Below are 21,489 nucleotides of genomic sequence, written 5' to 3' on the forward strand. Positions count from 1 at the left end.
CAGAGGGCCGGAACAAAAGCATGGATGGAGTGTTTGTGTGAACTAATATAAATTCAAAGTAAAGGAGTGGAGGGGAGAGCAAGAGAACCCTCCGCTCTTTTGGCTCCGCGGGCCGGATAGAACAGCCGAACGGGCTGGATCCGGCCCGCGGGCCGGATCTGGCTGTTCTATCCTGTTCTCTTGCTCTCCCCTCCGCTCCTTTACTTTGAATTTATATTAGTTCACACAAACACTCCATCCATGCTTTTGTTCCGGCCCTCCGGTCCAGTTTAAGAACCCATTGTGGCCCTCGAATCAAAAAGTTTGCCCACCCGTGGCCTAGAGCGTGCCTGATCCATAATACTCAATAAATGTTAGTGGAAAAAAATAGATGTATCTCAAAACTATAACAGTGGCCATAAAAAAGGGGTGGGAAATAATAAAAAAAATCTATTTGCTTAAAATACTTACTCAAAAGTTCATGTGCTTTTTGATATTTAGATGGGACAAAGAGTATTTCTTTGAATCTCAAGCTAAGGAGTTTCATGTACATAACCATAAAATGAAATATATATTCCTTTAAAAATCTACATTAAAAAATAATACTTGTATTCTATTGTTTGTTATCCAAAATGGTAAAGATGATGGAAAATTATAGAAAAGGTAAGATTAAAAATATTAGGTGGGATTGCCCTGACCAGGTGGTTCAGTTGATTGGAGTGTCATACCATACACCAAAAGTTTACAGGTTTGATTCCTTGTCAGGACACATACCTAGGTTGTGGGATTGATCCTAGGTTGGGGCATGTACAGTAGGCAACTGATCAATGTTTCTCTCTCATATCAATGTTTCTCTCTCTCTCTTTCTCTCTCTCTCTCTCTCTCTCTCTTTCTCTTTCTCTCTCTCTCTCTCTCTCTCTCTCTCTCTCTCTCTCTCTCTCTCTCTCTCTCTCTTCCTCTCTTTCTAAAAGTCAATGAAAGCATATCTTCCAGTGAGGATTTAAAAAAGATAATGGGTTTAATTCCAATATTATAAGAGTTTTCTTAAGTATAATTATTTAATAGACTAGAGGCCCAGTGCATGAAATTTGTGTGAGGCGGGGCTGTCCCTCAGTCCAGCCTGCACCCTCTTCAATCTGGGACCCCTCGAGGGCCTAAACCGGCAGTCGGACATCCCTCTCACAATCCAGGACTGCTGGCTCCCAACTGCTTGCCTGCCTGCCTTCCTGATTGCCCCTAACCACTTCTGCCTGCCAGCCTGATCACCCCCTAACCATTCCCCTGCCAGGCTGATTGATGCCTAACTGTTCTCCTGCCAGCCTGATTGCCCCTAATTGCCCTCCCCTGCAGGCCTGGCCCCCTCAACTGCTCTCCCCTGCAGGCCTGGGTCCCCCCCAACTTCCCTCCCCTGCAGGCTTGATCGCCCCCAACTGCCCTCCCTTGCAGGCCTGGTCCCTCCCAACTGCCCTCTCCTGCTTGCCTGATTGCCCCCAACTGCCCTCCCTTGCAGGTCTGGTCCCTCCCAACTGCCCTCCCCTGCTGGCCATCTAGTGGCAGACATCTTGTGTCCACATGGGGGCAGCCATCTTTGACCACATGGGAGCAGCCATCTTGTGTGTTGGAGTGATGGTCAATTTGCATATTACTATTTTATTAGATAGGATAGAGGCCTGGTGCATGGGTGGGGGCTGGCTGGTTTGCCCTGAAGGGTGTCCCAGATCAGGGTGGGGGTTCCCTTAGGGCATGGGGCAGCCTGGGCGAGGGGCCTGTGGTGGTTTGCAGGCCAGCCACGCCCCCCCAGTGACCCAAGCGGAGGCCCTGGTATCTGGGATTTATTTATTTTCTATAATTGAAACTTTGTAGCCTGAGCAGAGGCCAGGGCCAGCCAGGGCAGAAAGCTTGGCTTCCTCCATTGCCGGGGAAACCCAAGCCTCCTGCTCATTCTATAGCTGCAGCCATCTTGGTTGGGTTAATTTGCATACTCACTCCTGATTGGCTGGTGGGCATGGCTTGTGGGCATAGCGGAGGTATGGTCGATTTGCATGTTTCTCTTTTGTTAGTGTAGATATGCTTACTTATCATTAATAATGTGCAAACTGCAGGATTAAAAACTGTGTGAAATATAAAGACCCTGACCTTGAAAAGTACATAATTATGTATATGAATAGTTGCTAATGGGAAAGTTCAAAGTGCCTTGAGACCAATATACACAGAGTGTAATGAGGATTAAGAAGAAAGAGGAGGAAAGAAGAATCTGAGAAACTTCAAGGAGAATTTAAGCAAGGCTTTAAACAATGTTTAGAATTTAGAAATGTACAGATTGTGGGGTGGGAGGGAGAATGGATCTTCCAGGCAAAGAAGAGGAGAAACGTTTTTTAAGAAATTACAAGAATAAAATAAAGTCTTGTTGGGCTAGTTGTGAACAGATTTATATTACCATCACTAACCATAAATACAATTCTGCAACTCTCCATTTTGTATCACTTGATAATGTTTTCTTTTGTTTAGTACTTGTGCCAGTCTTGGGCTTGTTTGCCCTCAAATTCACACCTTGCCCTCCTCCTATGCTATCTACAGCACATGGGGATGACCCAGAGGCTGTAATTGTCAGGCTTCTGTGTCAGCTGACTTCTGTCCAGGTTTGCCCATTAAGGGGAACTAGCAGAAAAATGGAGAATAGGAGGAAGGGAGAAACCAGGCTATTCTCCCCTCTGTTGCTGCCTTGAGCAAAATTTCTGATGAGTTGTGTTTCCTTTTCTGGCTTCAGTGTTTCCAGGCTCCTTAAATGGGCCTGTGTGGTTCCAGCTAATCCCATAATCCCAATCCTGAACCTGCAATCCCATCCCTGTCTCTGCTATTACTTTGTCTCTACTACTCTAGGTTTATAAGGAGTTCCCTATGTTTTAATCCTAGGATTCTCTCACTATCACATTTGGATTTGCAACTCTTCTAAAAATTTGTTTTAAATTCCCTCTGTTGCAAATAATTGAAGCGGGTTCTATTTCCTTGGTTAGACTCTGACTTATTCAGTAATTCTTATTTTAGTATCTGTTATGTGTTTAATCCCCCCACCTCCCTTTTGTATGTTGAAGTACATCAGAATGTGACTGCATTTGAAGATAGGGTCTTTAAGAAGTGATTAAGATCAAATAAAGTCATATGGGTGGGGCCTAATCCAATCTGACTGTGGTACTTCTAAGAAGAGAAGATTAAGATACACATACACTCAGAGGGAAGCCAATGTGAAGATAAAGAGTAAACAACTCTATGTACACCTTTATCTCAGATGTCTCACTTCTAGAACTGTGAGAAAATAAATTTCTGTTGTTTAAGATGCTCAATACTTTGTATGGAAGCTCTAGCAAACTAATGCAGTATTTCTATAGATATTCTATTTCCTAAATGTATGGCTATTATTTCTTTATAAGTTCTTTATTCCTCTCAATTTTTTTAAGTTTAATTTGTAAGCAGTGCTCTCTTGGGGATCTATCTCTTGCAGAATGTAAAAGTAGATTTTTTAATGGACCTACTGGCATTTATTGTGATCAAGAATCATGTTCTCTTATTTAGTCATGAACCCATATTCCATATTTCTTATCAGTTTGTGTAACAAATTATAGTGTTCAACTTAATTCACATAGTAAGCCTGTGTATCTACTTATTCCTCTTCTAAAACTACAACTGAAGACATATAGGGACTATTACTAAAAATCTAGGAGCTGTCTACTGACATATATAACCAGTCTTGAACTAGTATAATCAATTAAGGAATAATAATACTTTTTACCCAGATTTATCATTATACCCTTCTGAACATATTCATCATGAGCCTTCTATAGGTTTATAAGCATGGCCCTTGGCTTATAAAAACTGTATGTCAAAACATGTCTTTTTAGTGCTAGCAAAGTATATTTTCTGCTTTCTAATTTAATAAGAATTATTCTATACATAATCTGTTGAGTGTGTGGTTCTCTGTAAGGCATACTGCATCTGGCCACTGAAAAGCCATGGCCTCTCCTTACTCAGGGGCGATTTGCTTATACTGTATATCCTAAGAGAAAATAATAATAGTGGTTAGCCTTGAAGAGTTCTTATTCTATGAACATAATACCCATAGATTTAGAATATATGACTTGGAAGAGGGAATGGCTAAGACAAATATAGGAAGAAAAACCAGTCATTCTCCCACCCCCAGTTATGCTATGCCATTTATCATGAATTACAATTTGCAATGAGTTTACCTTTACTTATCAGTTTTTGACTGATTTATGTGCTATGTCATCACAAGGCAAGGATTGTATCTATCTAGTTCACAATTATCTCCTAGATGTGATCCCAGAAATCATTAAATAGTTGATACTGGGTAAATATTTCTTGAATGAATGAAGGAAGGGAGAAGGAGAAGAGCAATAGCATAGACTATTATTCCTATGTGAAGGCACCACTAAGATTATAGAACTCTTAAAGCAATTTTCTCCCCTCAGGAATCTTACATTGAAATAGGAGAAAAGAGAATATGGGATATTAAAGAGGAATTGATAGTGCTGAATGAAAAGTCTTTGTATGCCTCAGAAGTCCAGAGGAAGAAGAGCAAAAAGTACTTACTGATAGGTGGGATTATTGGGGATATGTAGAAATAGCCAACAAAAAGAGAAAAGAAGCCAATCACAGAAGGACAAATACTGCATGATTCCACTTATATGAGCTATCGAATATAGTCAAACTCATAGAAGCAAAGAATAAAATGGTGTTGCCAAGGACTAGGGGGAGAGGGAAATGGGGAGTTGCTAATCTAACATGTATAGAATTTCAGTTATGCCAGATGAATAAGTTCTAAAGATCCACTGTACAACAATCCGCCTATAAGTAACAACACTGTATTACACACATAAAAATCTGTTATGAAGGTAAAGCTCATGTTATGTTTTTACCACAATTTTTTAAAAAGGAAGAGAAAACAAAAACACTACGATTCTTCATCAGCATCACCCTCTGAAAGTTTTCCATACTGAAAACCACCAGTTTCTCCAACCTGTTGTTCCATGTCGAAGCCTGGCCTGTCACAGGGAAATAAATACACTTTCAACACTTTCAATGAAACCAGAGGTCAGCAGGAGTCTACCAGGCTCTTCAATGATGACCACCTGCAAGCCCTCTAGGATATCATGAATTCCTGGCCTCCCTGGGTCTAGCAGCCTGTCTGATAAAAAGAAGGAATCTCGTGGCACCTAGAGCTCTGAAGTGTGTGACTCCTGTCCCCTCAGGCTGACTGGAATGCCCATCTGCCTTGGTTTTCAACAACTGCAAAGAAGCCCAGCATGCAGGGAATGAAATATCTACTGGGGGGCGACTGTCAAGTCTGAAAATGCTTGTCATTTTGTATAACTGCCTCTGAAGATCTGAGGTAACTTTTATACATTATGGCAAAATATTCCCAAACTAAGTCTAAACATTTGGCAACTTCCTACAGAGTATAACTGAGTATCATTCATTATGACGATTTCCTAGTTTACCTACCTTTTTAGATGATTATCACAGACATTTTTTACTAGATTTTCAGTTTATAAAACAATAGGGCAACAAGTATGTGTTACCTGGCATTTTATTGGGGAGCACACGGGACTTGGTTGGAAAGTTTGTAAGGAGAACATTCTGAAAAAAGGGAATTGTGTGGAAGGCCGCTTACCCTATTTATCGGAATTCCAACTTAGGGGAGACTTAGGGGAGTGTCGAAGGCAGCGCCCCTAATTATTCCTTGACCTTTCCAAACAAGCCTGTGCATATGCAGACCCCAGGTGTTTACTGGCATCCTTATGCTTAATCCCTGGATGCCCTTGCCTAGAGGACAATGTAAACACATGTGTCCTCCCAAGATTATTCACCCGATTGTATCTAAAGATGAAAACTGCAATAAAAGGCTAATGAGGCAGGCAACTGAGGCTGCCTGGTTGCTATCGGCCAGGCCATCCCTTAGCCCTCTCTTTCACAGTGAAACTGTGTCAGAGTAATCTGTTCATCCATCATTCAGGGGCTGTTGATCAGCCCTGGCAGCATTTATTTATTATTACTAAAATTTTAAAGTAAATACGGTATGTATTCAAGTATTAAATATATCATGAGTTAAGCATATATATTTATGTATAATAGATGTGACTCTGTCTATGTAACAATAACTTTTTTTTTCGGGGGGGCGGGGGAGCACCAGTGTAACTTATTTTATCATTTCAAATCATACCTAATCACCTGACCAATTCATTTCATTCTAAGCATTATAGCAAGGTAACATATGAAAAAAATATATAGTTTTTACTTAATATTATAAAACACTAGAGGCCCGGTGTATGAAATTCGTGCACTTGGGGGGGGGGGTGCCTCAGCCCAGCCTGCCCCCTCTTACATACTGGGAGCCCTCAGGGGATGTCCTACTGAGGCGACCGGGGCTGATCAGGGGAAGGCACCAGCCCCATCACCCTGCTGCTGCAGCCACTGCCAGTCACCGCAGCCACCAAGGTGTTTTCATCAACACGGACTCCAGTCCCTTCACCATGAAAAAATGACAACTTTCTTTAGGCATTTTCAAGATGTGTCTTTCATAGGATATGACATTTCTTTCTTTTTCTTTTTTTTTTTTTTTATCCTCACCTGAGGATATGTTTCCATTGATTTTTAGAGAATGTGGAAGAGAAAGGGAAAGACAGGGAGAAACATCAAAGTGTGAGGAATACTTTGATTGGTTGCCTCCTGCATGAGCCCTGACCTGGGCCCCAGCCAGGGAGGAGCCTGCAACCTAGGTACATGCCCTTGATCAGAATCAAAGCGGACCCTGTGGTCGGCAGGCCGAGGCATTATCCACTGAGCCAAACTGGCTAGGGCAGGATATGACATTTCTTAGCCCTCCAGCAGCAGACCTTTATTTTTTTTCTCCAGGAGTGTGGTGGAAAAACCCTAGATCACCTTTTTGGATTCTTATACCCAAGTTACTAAGAATATTACCAGTGGCATACAGGGAGCTTAGCCAATGAGCGGTTAGAAAAGGTATTTCCTCTGTAGTTCACACCGATTGCCTCCAATCTCTGGCTCCACCCCTGCCAAGGCCTAAAGCTTTGGGGCCTGGGCAGGGGCCCCCCAGCTCCCTCCGATTACCAGGCTCTGCCCCTGCCCAGGAGCCCCCTGGCTCAGGTCCTTCCCAGGTTGCTCAGGACCCACGGGAGGCCTTCCTCGGAGTGACCTGGGTGCTGAGAAAGTTCCTGGGACCCAGGCTGCTGGGTGCCTATGTATGCAAATTAACCTCCATCTTTGTTGGGTTAATTTGCATACTCACTCTGATTGGCTGTGGTCGTAGCAGAGGTACGGTCAATTTACATGTTTGTCTATTATTAGGTATGATATTTCTCTGCCAGTTTTTATTTCTGCATAATTAAACTTATAAGTTTTCCCCAAACTGAATAAAATTTGGTAAAATAATGGACTCCAGTATAATGAAGAAGAGTTTATCCAGGTATAACTTAAAGGCTTTGGTACCCTCAAAATTTTGGATCAGTCCCAGGACCATCTAAGAATTTAGTAAGTACATTATTCACGTTTTTGTTAGTATACCCTCAGGCTACTATAAAAATTAATTCATGAGCTTTAGAAGAGCCATGAACTGTTTTGATGTCCATGGTAGGATACCTTTTAAACATTCTAATTGCTCCAGAGAAATCCTAATGTGGAGTCTAGTTCTAACTGTGCCTCCCCTGGGAATAATAAACTCTGAAACAGTCACCTCAAGTTCACCTGAGGCTTTCAGAATGACTACACGATGATGCCAAGACCAAAGACACAATCTATTTCCCCTGAAACCTGATCAAACCTGATGCAGGTTGATCAAAAATGATGCAGTTAATATCATTTTATTAACTGTCAATTAATAAAATGATATTTATTAAATGGCTCTATCTGCCTGGCATCATTGGTGACCAGAATAGACAGACAGGAGGCTGCCTTCACAAGGTTTATAATTCAGCAGAGATGGCACACAGAACAGTTAATTCATGTTCAATGACTGTTAGACAAAAGCAAGTACAAGGTACAATGGGAAAATACAGCAAAGTGATTTAACTAAGAAAGGTTTCCTTGGAGAAAGAAAATGATCTGAAGTTACCTAGGAAAAGAGATGGTACAGGAGAGAAGGAAGGATGTTCAGGAAAGTGAACCAGCATATGATCCAAGACAACTGGAGAGAATTTTCAGGTCTGTAGCTGTTTATCCATTGACAGTGGATTCTGTGTCCAGATCATCTGACTGAGAACAGAAATTGTTTCATTTTTTTAAAAAAATCTAAAGAATAAAAAATGTAAGTCTCTGTTCATGAGACACTGTGATGATTGGACTGAGATGGCAGAGTCTACATCTAAGTCAGGAATACATGGTAACTTTCACCCTTAGTGATAGAAAGCTATACATATATCTGAAGAAAAGTCCACCACCCCTTGCTCCCAACGAAACAGATCTCTTTCCAAGTGCCACCACATTCAGTCATTGTCTGAATGAAAACTGACAACCCTAATTCACACGTTACCTTGTGGGATTATTCAGGTTTTATGAGTAAATACTACCAAAATGACTGCCCCTTTCATGCCATTTTCTTTCCATTAACTTAAAATACAAATCAAGTTTCACTGAACAACATTTTTTTTTAATCTTTAAATTTAAAGGGGGAAAGATTCTTTAGAGGTTACCTAAATTTTACTCCTGAGAAAAAGGGCCTGAGAGGCCATTTAACTTGATAAAAATCATAAAGCTAGATAGAATCAGAGTTGGAACTAAAATTCTGATTCTTATTCTAATGTTCTTTACATGATTATATATAGATATTTTTAAAGCTATTTATATACTAGAGGCCCTGTGCATGGATTCGTGCACCAGTGGGGTCCCTCAGCCAGGCCTGCGAGGATCAGGCCGAAACCGGCTCTCTGACATCCCCCTAGGGGTCCCGGATTGCAAGAGGGTGATTCTCGGGTGAGGCACCCCGGAATTGGGCTCCCTCCTCTCTGGTTCCGGGTGTGTCACCCGAGAACCACAGCTGCCAAGTCACCGCAGCTCAACAGCTTCTGCGTTGAGTGTCTTCCCCTGGTGGTCAGTGTGTATCATAGCTACCAGTCGAAGGGAAGGATGGACACTTAACCTTTTATATATAAAGATTGCTGCTGTGTAGCTAATGTGATAACGACTGGATATAGACCAACAATCATAAACAGGGAATAACTATTGGTCAAGTTATTTATAAAGATTCTATTACATGGCAACTGTAATTTTGTAAATAGTGAGACCTTGATATTATTAATACTGACAATAATGTGGGTTTGAGTCACAAATTTGTAGTGACAGTGAGCAATGACTATAAGAAACTGTTACAGCAAAAGTATGTGGTGTCAGATGAGTACTAGATTTAGTAGGATGATCACTGCATACGTTATAGAAATGTCTAATCTCTATATTGTATACCTGAAACTGATATATTTTATGTCAACTGTAACTGAAAAATAAAATAAAAATTAAATAGTGTATAAACATGGCTCTCATAATGACTCGGAAATAACAATTCCAATTTTTCCAAGGTCAGTTTGAACTCCAGCCTCTGTAGCTTCTTTATTTTGTTGGCCTATGTAAACAACACAGACACAGAAAAGTGCAAGAAAACCTTTTCATCACATTGTTCTCTTGTAAAGTATGTGCAGGCATCTCACACAGAACCCACGAGAACCGTGCAGCAGGGACACTACTGACTAAAGGCAGACTCGGTGTCCAAGGAGAGTCAGTCACTGAGCCTCTCCGGTAGCAGCATTCTGCCACCCCATGCCTTTCCTGGAAGGGTTTGTGTGCTCTGGCTCTCATGTGGGGACATGATCAAAACAACCTTTTTCTCTCCTACATCTCTTTTTCTCCATCCAGGTAAGAAGTTACAGAATAACATGCTGGACTAGAAGGGATGGAATCAAAGAAGTCATTCATTCCACCTGCATGAAAGGCTCTCTTGCTCACTGAGTCAGCAACAATGAACCACAGCAAGGCTTTATAATGAAACACATTCCTCCCCCCAACCATGCCACACACACACACACACACACACACCAAAGAAAGACTTAAAATCTGTATCCCCACCCCCCAAAAAAAGATGAGGTGGGCAAGAAAGAACATCTTTCACATTCTGCATTTTCAGAGTAAGTATCCAACGCGACTTGCCATGATAACTAAATTTATTATTAACTGTGTATTTCATGATGTTAGTGACAATATGTTAATGTGATTTTTCACGTCCTCCTGCAGTGAACAGATGGCTCCTTTTACTTTACTTTCCACATCAAGTGTGATTATTTCTTGGTGCCAAAAGCCACCTGCCGCTCCTCGGTCTCCAGTCTAATTTTTTATGTTGGTAAAACACAGCAGGACTTGTTATCAGTTGGATGGCATCTTAATAAAAGGAGACGTGCCAACATATTGACATCATGTTCAAGGGGAAATTTCAGCCCCTTCAGCCCCTTCAAACCCTTAACCCCTTCCCTCTACCCCCTTTCAAAAACTGAGGGAGAAAAAGTAAAATACATAGACGCAAAGACCCCACCAGATTCAAGATGTTCCATTACAATTGTTGGGCCTACAGCCAAGATGCTGAATTGGCCTCCCTTTGTTCCTAAACCCAAGCACCTCACTCAGGGCTCTGATCTCTCATCCTGTGTAATGATAATTAGCCGTAACATATTCCAAAGTCAAATGTAAGCAGGAATACATTAACATTGAGATCAGTGTCAGGGCAATTTTCACTGGGAAAATGACAAAGAACAAATACAAACACACACACGCACGCACATGCACATACACACAATAAAACATTTCAAGATTCAAACATTCATAAAATCACTTTCATAGCCATGAATATTAAACTCACTGGCTTGTCTGTTATGAGGGCTTACTTAGAATGCCAAGGCCTCCTAATGTGGAGGCAGTGACTTCCACAGCCCAGGCTTAACAGAGAAAACGTGAGTAATAAACCATGGTAACTTGCTTTAATTTTTCCATTCTTTATTAGAACAAAGAGGGCTAGTCCGAGAGGTGATTTGTGGTCCAAGAAGAGGTCTTCTCTAGGAAATTGGATGGCATGGCTCTCAACAGCTGGTCCAGCACATTTGGGAACAGCATGTAGAAAAATGCATCAGTGTTTTGAAGATTACCAACTGTGATGATACATTGGTTATGACACAATCTAAAAAAAATCTTAAATTTCCTAGCCACAGACTATATAATTCAAAGCCCTTACCATCAAGGCACACACTCTCAAATTAAAGGCTCAGATAAGTCCAAATTTTATAAACTTGAAACTTTCAAAACTGATTCCCGCTCTTTAGAGATTGAAAACAGTAGCAGCATTTTTGAATGCCTGATATTTCTTGTTAAAAGCCAAGGAGTTAAAGATGTAGCTGGCTTCCAAAGATTTATAAGTTTTACAATGGCAGAAGAAAATTCCTACAATAAAAGTGCAAATACCTTTAAAAAAAAGGATTCATAATGAACGGTTTTCTTGAGATGAACCATTATAACTAGATTATTCCACCACAGACTCTCTCAAATTATCATAAACTTGGCAGTGATTCTTTTATGCCTATTAACTGTCTCTCCAAACAAACAAAAGAACCTGGATGAAATTGATCTCTATTAATTACATTTTAAAGCTTGACCAGCTTTTTATTTGCATTACATTTCCTCATACTTTGTTATAAAAATTTGTAATCATATAGAAAAGTTGATAGAACTTTACCACCATCACCATTATATCTACCACATTAACTCTACAATTAATATTTTGCTATACTAATTTTATCATATATTTTTTCATTTCTTCATCCCTTTAACTTTTTATCAATCTACCTTATTATATTCTATTGTAAAATAAATAACCAATAGCTCATTCAGCAATTAAAATTATCTTGATTTCACGATAATTACTTAATAAAGTGAGGTTCATATGTAGTGGTATTCATTAACTCAGTCAACAAATATTTCTTGAGTTTCTGCTTTTGGTCAGACACTGTACTAAGTGCCAAAGACACAAGATTGAATAAAACAGCCAAGATACCTGTCCTCATTGAATTTATAATTAGTGGGTTTGATAGGGAAAAAACAATAAATGAATGGCACTCTAAAATATGATGTGTAAAGAAAAATATGTCAATATTATATTTAGTTGTAGTAATAAAGGCAGGAAAAATGTATATGCACCGCTCTTGACTATAATAAAGCCCATATACAGCAACCTCTCAAAAAATGTTTGTCAAATTACTGAATGAATAAATACATTTTGAACTTTACAGTGTGAGCATCATTTCAACAATTGTATGTTAAAAGAAACTGCATCTAGAAGAGTAGCCTTAAAGATAAGTAATAATAGAAAATTAATTGGTTTAACAACTCTAATTTTAACAATCCCGTATTAACAGACTTTTGGAAGAAGCATCTGATTTGGGGGAGACTATTCTGAATAGTATGTCCACCATTAAAGCATTTGCATTTGTATAGAATATAATGCAAATGAAATAGCAATTTCCTTGTAAAGTTGAATGTCTTCACAAATAAGGTCCTGACAATGATTAATGATTAGGCACTTAAATTAGAATATAGGAAAGCTACATATTATAGACTAACAAACAAATGTTTCTGTGTTTTTAATTTTTTTGAAATGAAAAAAATAGAGTTATTTTATGTGTCTTAGTTAAAAAAGAAAGCATTATTAATCAGCTTTGATTAAAGCCATCATTTAATTTGCAATTACTCTAAGAAAGTTAAATCAACTTTCTCCCTAAACTAAATTAAGACTATTATAATCTGGTTATTTAGTAGCTATAATTTATTAACAGTGAAACTAAATATAAACTACTATTCAGATCTGATAATTTTATTAATAAGTTACCTGTATTAAATATATAATTCTTTAAAGTATCCCTAAGGTCAAAAACTAATAGGTTTGGAAACATTTGGATATATATATATATATATATATATATATATATATACACACACACACACACACATATATATATATATCTTGGGTATGGCAGGGGAGAGAAAATGTAAAGATGAAATTTTTGGTCAAATCTTTTTATTGTGTAGATTAATATATATATATATATATACACATATATATATATATGTATATATATATATATATATATATATATATATATAATGTTCACTACTGCCAAATACTTGGGAAGAAAAATGTAACATTTTAAAAATTTAAAAACAATCTGTTCCATGCAAATTCAAACATAATATGGTACACGACATACTGGTAAGTATTGTCTCCAAATTTTTGCTTAGAAAATTTCTGATGGAATTTTTAAAACTAAACAAAGATATTATCAGAAAAATCTATACCATCTACGATTGATATCAATCCCTTGCTATTCAAATTAAGTTTGGTTGCTAATTTTGCTTTTCTGAGCTCAAAAATTTTTGGAGATATATTAATCAGTCAAAATTGAACCAGAACTGACACAGATGTTACAATTAGCAGAAAGTAAATTAAAAGTATTCTAACTGTAGTTCATGTGTTAAAAAATTAAGTAAATATTTAAAAAATTCCAATTGAACTTCTTGGAAGAAACTACCATGTATGAGGTGAAACATACACTGGATGAATTAGCAGGTTAGACATTGGAGAAGAAAAGATTAGTAAACTTGAAGACATAGCAATAGAAATCTAAAAAGAACCATAGGAAGAAAAGATAATTATAGTAATGAGTAGAGCATCAGTGTTCTGTAGAACAACTTCAATATGTGTGATTGGATTCCCTAAGGCAGAGGAGAGAAAAAAAAAAAAAATATATATATATATATATATATATATATATATATATATATATATATTTGTACAAATAATGGCCCAAAGTTTTATGAAATCTATAAATCTAATGGTTTCATGAGCCCCAAGCACAGAAAATAATACACCAAGAAATGTCATTATAAAACTAACCAAAACCATTGATAAAGAGAAACAAACTTAAAGGCAGTGAAAGAAAATAGACATTTATAAAAATAAGGATGACAATGTTTTTCACACCTGAAATCACACAAGAGAAAATGGTGAAGCAATACTTTTAGGGCCCAAAATTTAAACAAAATAAATAAATTAATAAATAAATTCATTACAATTCTATATTCAGGAAAAAATATTTAAATATTATGAGGAAATACTTCAGACTTTCAAAAGGAGAAATAATTCATTTTCAGCATACGTGCACTACAAGAAATGTTGAAGGAAATCCTATAAACAGGAAGAAAATATCAGAAAAATGCATCCACATTGTAGAATGGAAAGCACTGGTAATAGTAATTACGTGGGTAAATATATGATTTTTAAAACAACTAAAACTTCCTTAAAAGATGACTGAGTAGGTGGGAGTGGGGGTGGGGTGAGATGTAGCACCAGTTAAAGGACAACGGCTGCCTCCCTCGAGCTGCTGCAGGTGCAGCCCAGGTAGGTGCTGCGCCTGCGCCTTAGACTCTGGAGTCACCGCGTCCCCCCCCCCCCCCCCCCCCGCTCCACCCCCCACCCCTTATCACCTGGAAACGGCGCGGCTGAGCCTACCGACTGCTTTCATGGCAGCCCCAAAGTCGGTTGCGGAGTCCTTGGTTGGGGGAGTGGTCCAGGAGACAAACTCCTCTCGTTTTCTGGTTTTCAATCCCAAAACAGCGGAGCTACTTGGTCAACATCAAGTGAAAATATCACAAGAGCTTCCAAAAGAAGAATGGGTAGAACAGGACCCGAAGGAAATTATTCAGTCTGTCTATGAGTCTATAGAGAAAACGTGTGAGCAACTTAGCGAACTGAATATTGATATTTCCAACATAAAAGCGATCGGCATCAGCAATCAGAGGGAAACCACTCTAGTCTGGGACAAGCTGACGGGAGAGCCGCTCTACAATGCTATCGCTTGGCTTGATCTAAGAACCCAGTCTACCGTGGAGAAACTTAGTAAAAAAATTCCAGGAAATAATAACTTTGTCAAGTCTAAGACAGGCCTTCCCCTTAGCACTTACTTCAGCGCCGTGAAACTTCGTTGGCTGCTTGACAATGTGGAAACCGTTCAAAAGGCTGTTGAAGAAGGGAGAGCTCTCTTTGGGACCATGGATTCCTGGCTCATCTGGAACCTGACCGGAGGCACAGAGGGAGGTGTCCACTGTACAGATGTGACAAATGCAAGCAGGACGATGCTTTTCAACATTCATTCTTTGGAATGGGATAAAGAGCTCTGTGCCTTTTTTGAAATTCCAATGAGCATTCTTCCAAATGTCTGCAGTTCTTCTGAGATCTATGGCCAAATGAAAGCTGGGTCCTTAGAAGGTGTGCCCATATCTGGGTGTTTGGGGGACCAGTCTGCTGCATTGGTGGGACAGATGTGCTTCCAGGAAGGGCAAGCCAAAAACACGTATGGAGCAGGTTGTTTCTTACTGTGTAACACCGGCCGTAAGTGTGTGTTTTCTGACCATGGCCTTGTGACCACAGTGGCTTACAAATTAGGCAAAGACAAGCCAGTATGTTATGCATTGGAAGGTTCGGTTGCTATAGCCGGTGAGGTTATTCGCTGGCTGAAAGACAATCTTGGAATTATTGAGACCTCAGAAGAAATTGAAGAACTTGCTAGAGAAGCAGGTACTTCTTATGGCTGCTACTTCATCCCAGCCTTTTCAGGGTTATATGCACCTTATTGGGATCCCAGTGCAAGAGGGATCATCTGTGGGCTCACTCAGTTCACCAATAAAAGTCATATTGCTTTTGCTGCATTAGAAGCTGTTTGTTTCCAAACCCGAGAGATTTTGGATGCCATGAACCGCGACTGTGGAATTCCACTCAGCCAATTGCAGGTGGATGGAAAAATGACCAAAAACAAAATTCTTATGCAACTACAAGCAGACATTCTGAAGATACCAGTAATCAAGCCCACTGTAGCTGACATAACCGCACTGGGAGCCGCCATGGCAGCGGGAGCTGCAGAAGGGGTGGGCATTTGGAGTCTTAAACCCGACGATTTGTCAGCCGTCCTGATGGAACGGATTGAGCCACAGATCAATCCCATGGAAAGCGAAAGTCGTTATTCGACCTGGAAGAAAGCTACGATGAAGTCAATGGGTTGGATTACAACTCAGACTCCTGAAAACACTGTTTCCCCTGCCTTCTCTAGTCTGCCCTTGGGCTTTTTCATAGTGAGTAGCCTGCTGATGCTAATTGGAGCAAGGTACATCTCTGGTATGCCATAATAATACCACACATGAGCCTTTCAGATAAGGAAAGAATTCGCAATTCTATCTCTTAGTTTGATGACACCATCACAGACTGTGCTTATTTGTAAACCACTTGCTACATGACTTATGAGAACCCTACAGTAGACCTGTGACTTGAAGTAAATAAATTACAGCAAAAATCACTATAGAAATATTTGGTGTGTTTTTTAATGTTGACAGTTAAGGTTGGGCCAGCCACGTTGGGGGTTAACCCTCTCCATTGTCATAAAATTCTGCTCCATGCCTTCTAGAATAAAGACTATTCAGATTTTTTTTTTTAATATTCTTCCTGAACTCATCAGACATTTTCTAACACTATGGAGCAGGATTTGGTTATTTGTGCTACACACACTTGATTAAGAGATATAATCAACTTCCCCAAACTCAGGGATTTGTTGTTGTTTTTAGTAGACACCAAAAGTTGTGCATAGTAAGGAAACTACATTATCTTTACTGAATGTTTAGTGGAAACATAAATTCTTACAATAGAAATTTAGTATTTTCATAGATTAGACATTTTCCTGGAAAATATTTGCCAAATTAAAATTCTTCAGACATTTTATATAGTCTCACTACTTGCACTGATTAGAGTAGCCTATTTATAAAATAAGCTTATACAAAGAGTAGTCTTAAGTGGACTGCTACATACATAAATATTTTAGTGTAAACATTTGTGTGTGTGTATATATATATATATATATATATACACATATATATGTGTGTGTGTATATATATATATATATATATATATGTATATATATTAGAGGCCCGATGCACAAAATTTGTGCATGGGGCGGGGGTGTGTCCCTCAGCCCAGCCTGCACCCTCTCCCAATCTGGGATCCCTCTCACAATCCAGGACTGCTGGCTCCCAACTGCTTGCCTGCCTGCCCTCCTGATTGCCCCTAACCACTCCCCTGCCAGCTTGATTGATGCCTAACTGCTCCCCTGCCAGCCTGATTGCTCCTAACTGCCCTCTCCTGCAGGCCTGGTCACCCCTAATTGTCCTCCCCTGAAGGCCTGGTCACCCCTAACTGCCCTCCCCTGCAGGCCTGGTCATCCCCCCAACTTCTCTCCCCTGCAGGCCTGGTGCCCCCCCCAACTGCCCTTTCCTGCAGGCCCAGTTGCTACCAACTTCCCTCCTCTACCAGCCTGGTCACTGCTAACTGCCCTCCCCTGCAGGCTTGATCACCCCCAACTGCCTTCCCTTACAGGCCTGGTCCCTCCCAACTGCCCTCCCCTGCTGGCCTGATTGCCCACAACTGCCCTCCCTTGTAGGCCTGGTCCCTCCCAACTGTCCTCCCCTGATGGCCATCTTGTGGTGGCCACCTTGTGTCCACATGGGGCAGCCATCTTTGACCACATGAGGGCAGCCATCTTGTGTGTTGGAGTGATGGTCAATTTGCATATTACTCTTTTATTAGAGAGGAGATATATATATTTGGGGCAATGTGTATGCATATTACTTACCAGGAGAAACTTCTTATTAAAGAGGCAATGTTTACATTTTAACTTTTATGTTGTTATTTTTTAAAAAGTATATTATGATTTCAACTAAATTACTTTTATTATACCTTTTTATTTAATTGACTTAGGTGGGTATATGCTGAAAAATTGGAATATTACAGTAAAAATTATTATCAAGTAGAAAAAGAAGAACTGACTATTCAAACAAAAGTTTGAAGTTTAAACATATGTAAAAAAACAAAAACAAGAAAGTTGAAAGTATATAAATGGAAGTATAATATAAAGTTCATATACTATATGAGAAGCAATATAACATTTTAAATTACACTGATAATTGAAGATGAGTACATTATAAAATAACAAAACAAAATATAATAAGTAAATTAAATACATAGGCTGCAAACATAAAAATATTCAGTTGATCCAAAATAAGGCAGAAAGGAGATAAAAAAGAAAAAGGAGGGTAGGAAAAGAAAAAACAGCAGGAGGGCCCTGGCCAGCTGGCTCAGTTAGTAGAAGCAACATCCCATACTCCAAAAGGTTATAGGTTTGATTCCCAGTCAAGGCACATACCTAGGCTGTGGATTCAATCCTTGGTGTGGATGTAAATGGGAGGCAACCAATTGATGTTTCTCTCTCTCTCGCACTCTCTCTCTCTCTCTCCCTTCTTTTCTCTCAAATATCAATAAAAACATACCTTTGGGTAAGGATTAAAAAAAAAAAAAACAGCAGGAAAATATATTTAAACCTAACCATGTAAATAAGCACATTAACAGTAAATGGTCTAATTACCTCAACTAAAAAGCAAGATTGTTATATCAGATAGAAAATAAGTCTCAAGCCCTAGCTGGTTTGGCTCAGTGGATAGAGCATCCGCCTGCGGACTCAAGGGTCCCAGGTTCGACTCCAGTCAAGGGTATGTACCTTGGTTGTGAGCACATATCCAGTAGTGAGTGTGCAGAAGGCAGCTGATTGATGTTTCTCTTTCATCGATGTTTCTAGCTCTCTATCCCTCTCCCTTCCTCTCTGTAAAAAAACAATAAAATATGTTAAAAAAAGAGTTTTACATATTAAAAAAATAAAAGAAAAAAAGACTCAAATATATACTGCCTCCAAGGAACACATTTCAGATATACAGAAAAAAAAAATAGTTAAAAAGAAGAGAAGCAAGATATACCATGATAATATTAATAGAAAGTTGGAGTGGCTATATTAATATCAGAAAGTAAATTTCAGAGTGAAGAATATTACCAGTGATAAATAAGGTCATTTTGTAATAATAAATGGGTCATTTCAGAGGATATAACAATACAAAACATTTATTTACCTAAAACAGAGCTTCAGAATACATAAAGCAAAATCTGATATAACTTGAAGGAAAACTAGCTAGATTTGTAATTATGGTAGGAGATTTCAATATCTCTTCTTCAACATCTGATGGAACAAGTAGACAAATTATAAGTCAATAAAGATTTCTGGAAAATCTCCAAATATTTGGAAATTAAATGAACTTTTAAATAATCCATGTGTTAAAGAGATAAAGAAGGAAAATAAAGTGTTTGGGACACACTAAAAATGAAAGCACAACATATGAAAATTTATGAGATATTACTAAAGCAGTGCTTAGAGAGAAAGTTATAGGACTAAAGTCCTATATTAGAAGAGATAAAATATTTCAAGTAAAAAAACAGGAAATAAAATATATTAAATACAAAGCTGGTGGGAGAAAAGAAAGATGAGAGCAATAATCAATGGTATAGAAAATAGAAAAACAATACCAAAAATAAATATAACCAAAAGTTGGTTATTTTGGAATATCAATAAATTGATGAACTTTTAGCCAGACTGATTAGAAAATAAAGAGATGACAAAAAATTTCAGTCCCAGGAATTAAAATGATATCACTATAGGTTCTAAGGATATTAAAATGATGATACAGGAACATAAGAAAACTTTGTCAGTAAATTTGACAACTTAGATGAAAAGGAAACATAAACTACCAAAACTAAAACCTGTAGGTAATTTGAATGGCCCTATATCTATTAAATAAATGGAATTTTCAGTGTACAACCTCCCCACAAAGAAAACTCCAAGCTCAAATGGCTTCAACAGTGAAGAATTAATGCCCATTCTATAAAAACTCTTCCAGAAAACTTAAAAGGAGAAAATACTTTCAAACTTATTCAGTGAGGCTAGGATTACATTACTCTGATTCCAACACCAGACAGACATTACAAGAAAAAAAAAAAAAAAAAAAAAAAAAAACAAACTACTGCAGTTCTATTTTATAAAATTTTAGTAAAATTAACCTAACACTATATAAATATGCTAAGACATCATGGCCAAATGGGGGAATGTAACGCTAGGATAATGAATCAGTATAATTAGAAAACTCAGTCAATGAACTTCACCATATTAACCGACTAAGAAAGAAAACCACATTAGATATAACTAAACACTGTTAGAATGCTCAAAAGTAAAAATATAATCAACCATACCAGATGTTGTTAAAGATGGAGACCTGAATCTCTCATGATTCTGCTGGAAATATCAAATGGCACAAACATTATAGAAAACAGTTTCTTAAAAATAAACATCTATCATATTATTCTAGATATTTACCCAAGAGAAATAAAGACATATTTTATAAAGATTTGTTCATAGCACTTTGTAATAGTCCAAAACTGGACACATCTCAAATGTCCATCAATAGGTTAATGGATAAACAAACCATGGATTACTCCTGGTATATACAATGAGACTACCCAGCAACTATTAATATACACTACAACATAGACCAATTTCCAAATAATTAAGCTGAGTGAAATAAGCCAGACTATATACATAGTGCTTGATTCTATTCATATACAATTCTAGAAAATGCAAACTATTATATGACAGAAAGCAGATCATTGGCTGCGTGGGAAAGGTGAGGGTGGTGGCATGGGGATGAGGAGTGGGCAGGAAGGTGTGGGAGGTGTGATTATAAAGGGACATAAAGAAAATTTGGGGAGTGATAAATATATTAGTTATATTAAATATGGCGATGGTTTCAAGGGTGAATATGTATGTCAAAATTAGTCAAATTGAACACTTTAAATATGTGCAGTGTATTAGAGAATTAATTTTTTAAAGAAAAAATTTATCTTCAAACTCTGAAGGAATATAACCAAAGTTTGCTCACGTAGGTTAATCTTTGCTCTTCTCTTTTATGTATAGTGATGTTTCTTCACTGAATCTACAATCTGTTAGCAGCATGGGGTGTATCAGTTCCTATCTCTAGAAGGTCCATGAGCTTTATTTGAAGCAATTTGTCTGACTGGGATGGAGAAATGGAGAAGTACATGATAATGTCTAGTATCATTTAAAACAAATTAATTTCCCATTTAATTTAGTTGGTAATAATTCCCAGTCTGGGACCTGCTGCAAATGACCTTAGGCAGAGTCACAAACAAAGATATCATAATAAAATCAGCTAAAGTCCTCAAACTCAGTATCTCATTCTCAGTCCTTCAATATTATACTCCTATGTTTATCAGCTTTCCTTTTTTTATATCTTTGCCTTTATGCCTCATTTTCATAATTTAAATTATACAATATTGGTAAATTAAAGTACTTTGCCCCAAGGCTATAAAAGAGCTTTTGTGTAACCTATTATAAAATTAGCTAATTAATAATTTCTCTACATTGCCAATAAGCAGAACTACATGGTTAAATTATGATGATG

The 21,489-nt window shown here is 38.2% G+C and overlaps 1 protein-coding gene across 1 annotated transcript; it reads left to right on the top strand.

Annotated features, from left to right (window-relative positions):
• Positions 1-14,613: 14,613 nt before the first annotated feature.
• GK2 (glycerol kinase 2) lies at positions 14,614-16,272 on the top strand (the record flags this gene model as incomplete). Its single annotated transcript, XM_080649681.1, has 1 exon — positions 14,614-16,272. The coding sequence occupies one exon, from the start codon at positions 14,614-14,616 to the stop codon at positions 16,270-16,272; it is 1,659 nt and encodes a 552-aa protein (XP_080505807.1).
• Positions 16,273-21,489: the final 5,217 nt, after the last annotated feature.

Source organism: Plecotus auritus (assembly GCF_963455305.1).
Source record: "Plecotus auritus genome assembly, chromosome: 1".
NCBI classification, from domain to species: Eukaryota; Metazoa; Chordata; class Mammalia; order Chiroptera; family Vespertilionidae; genus Plecotus; species Plecotus auritus.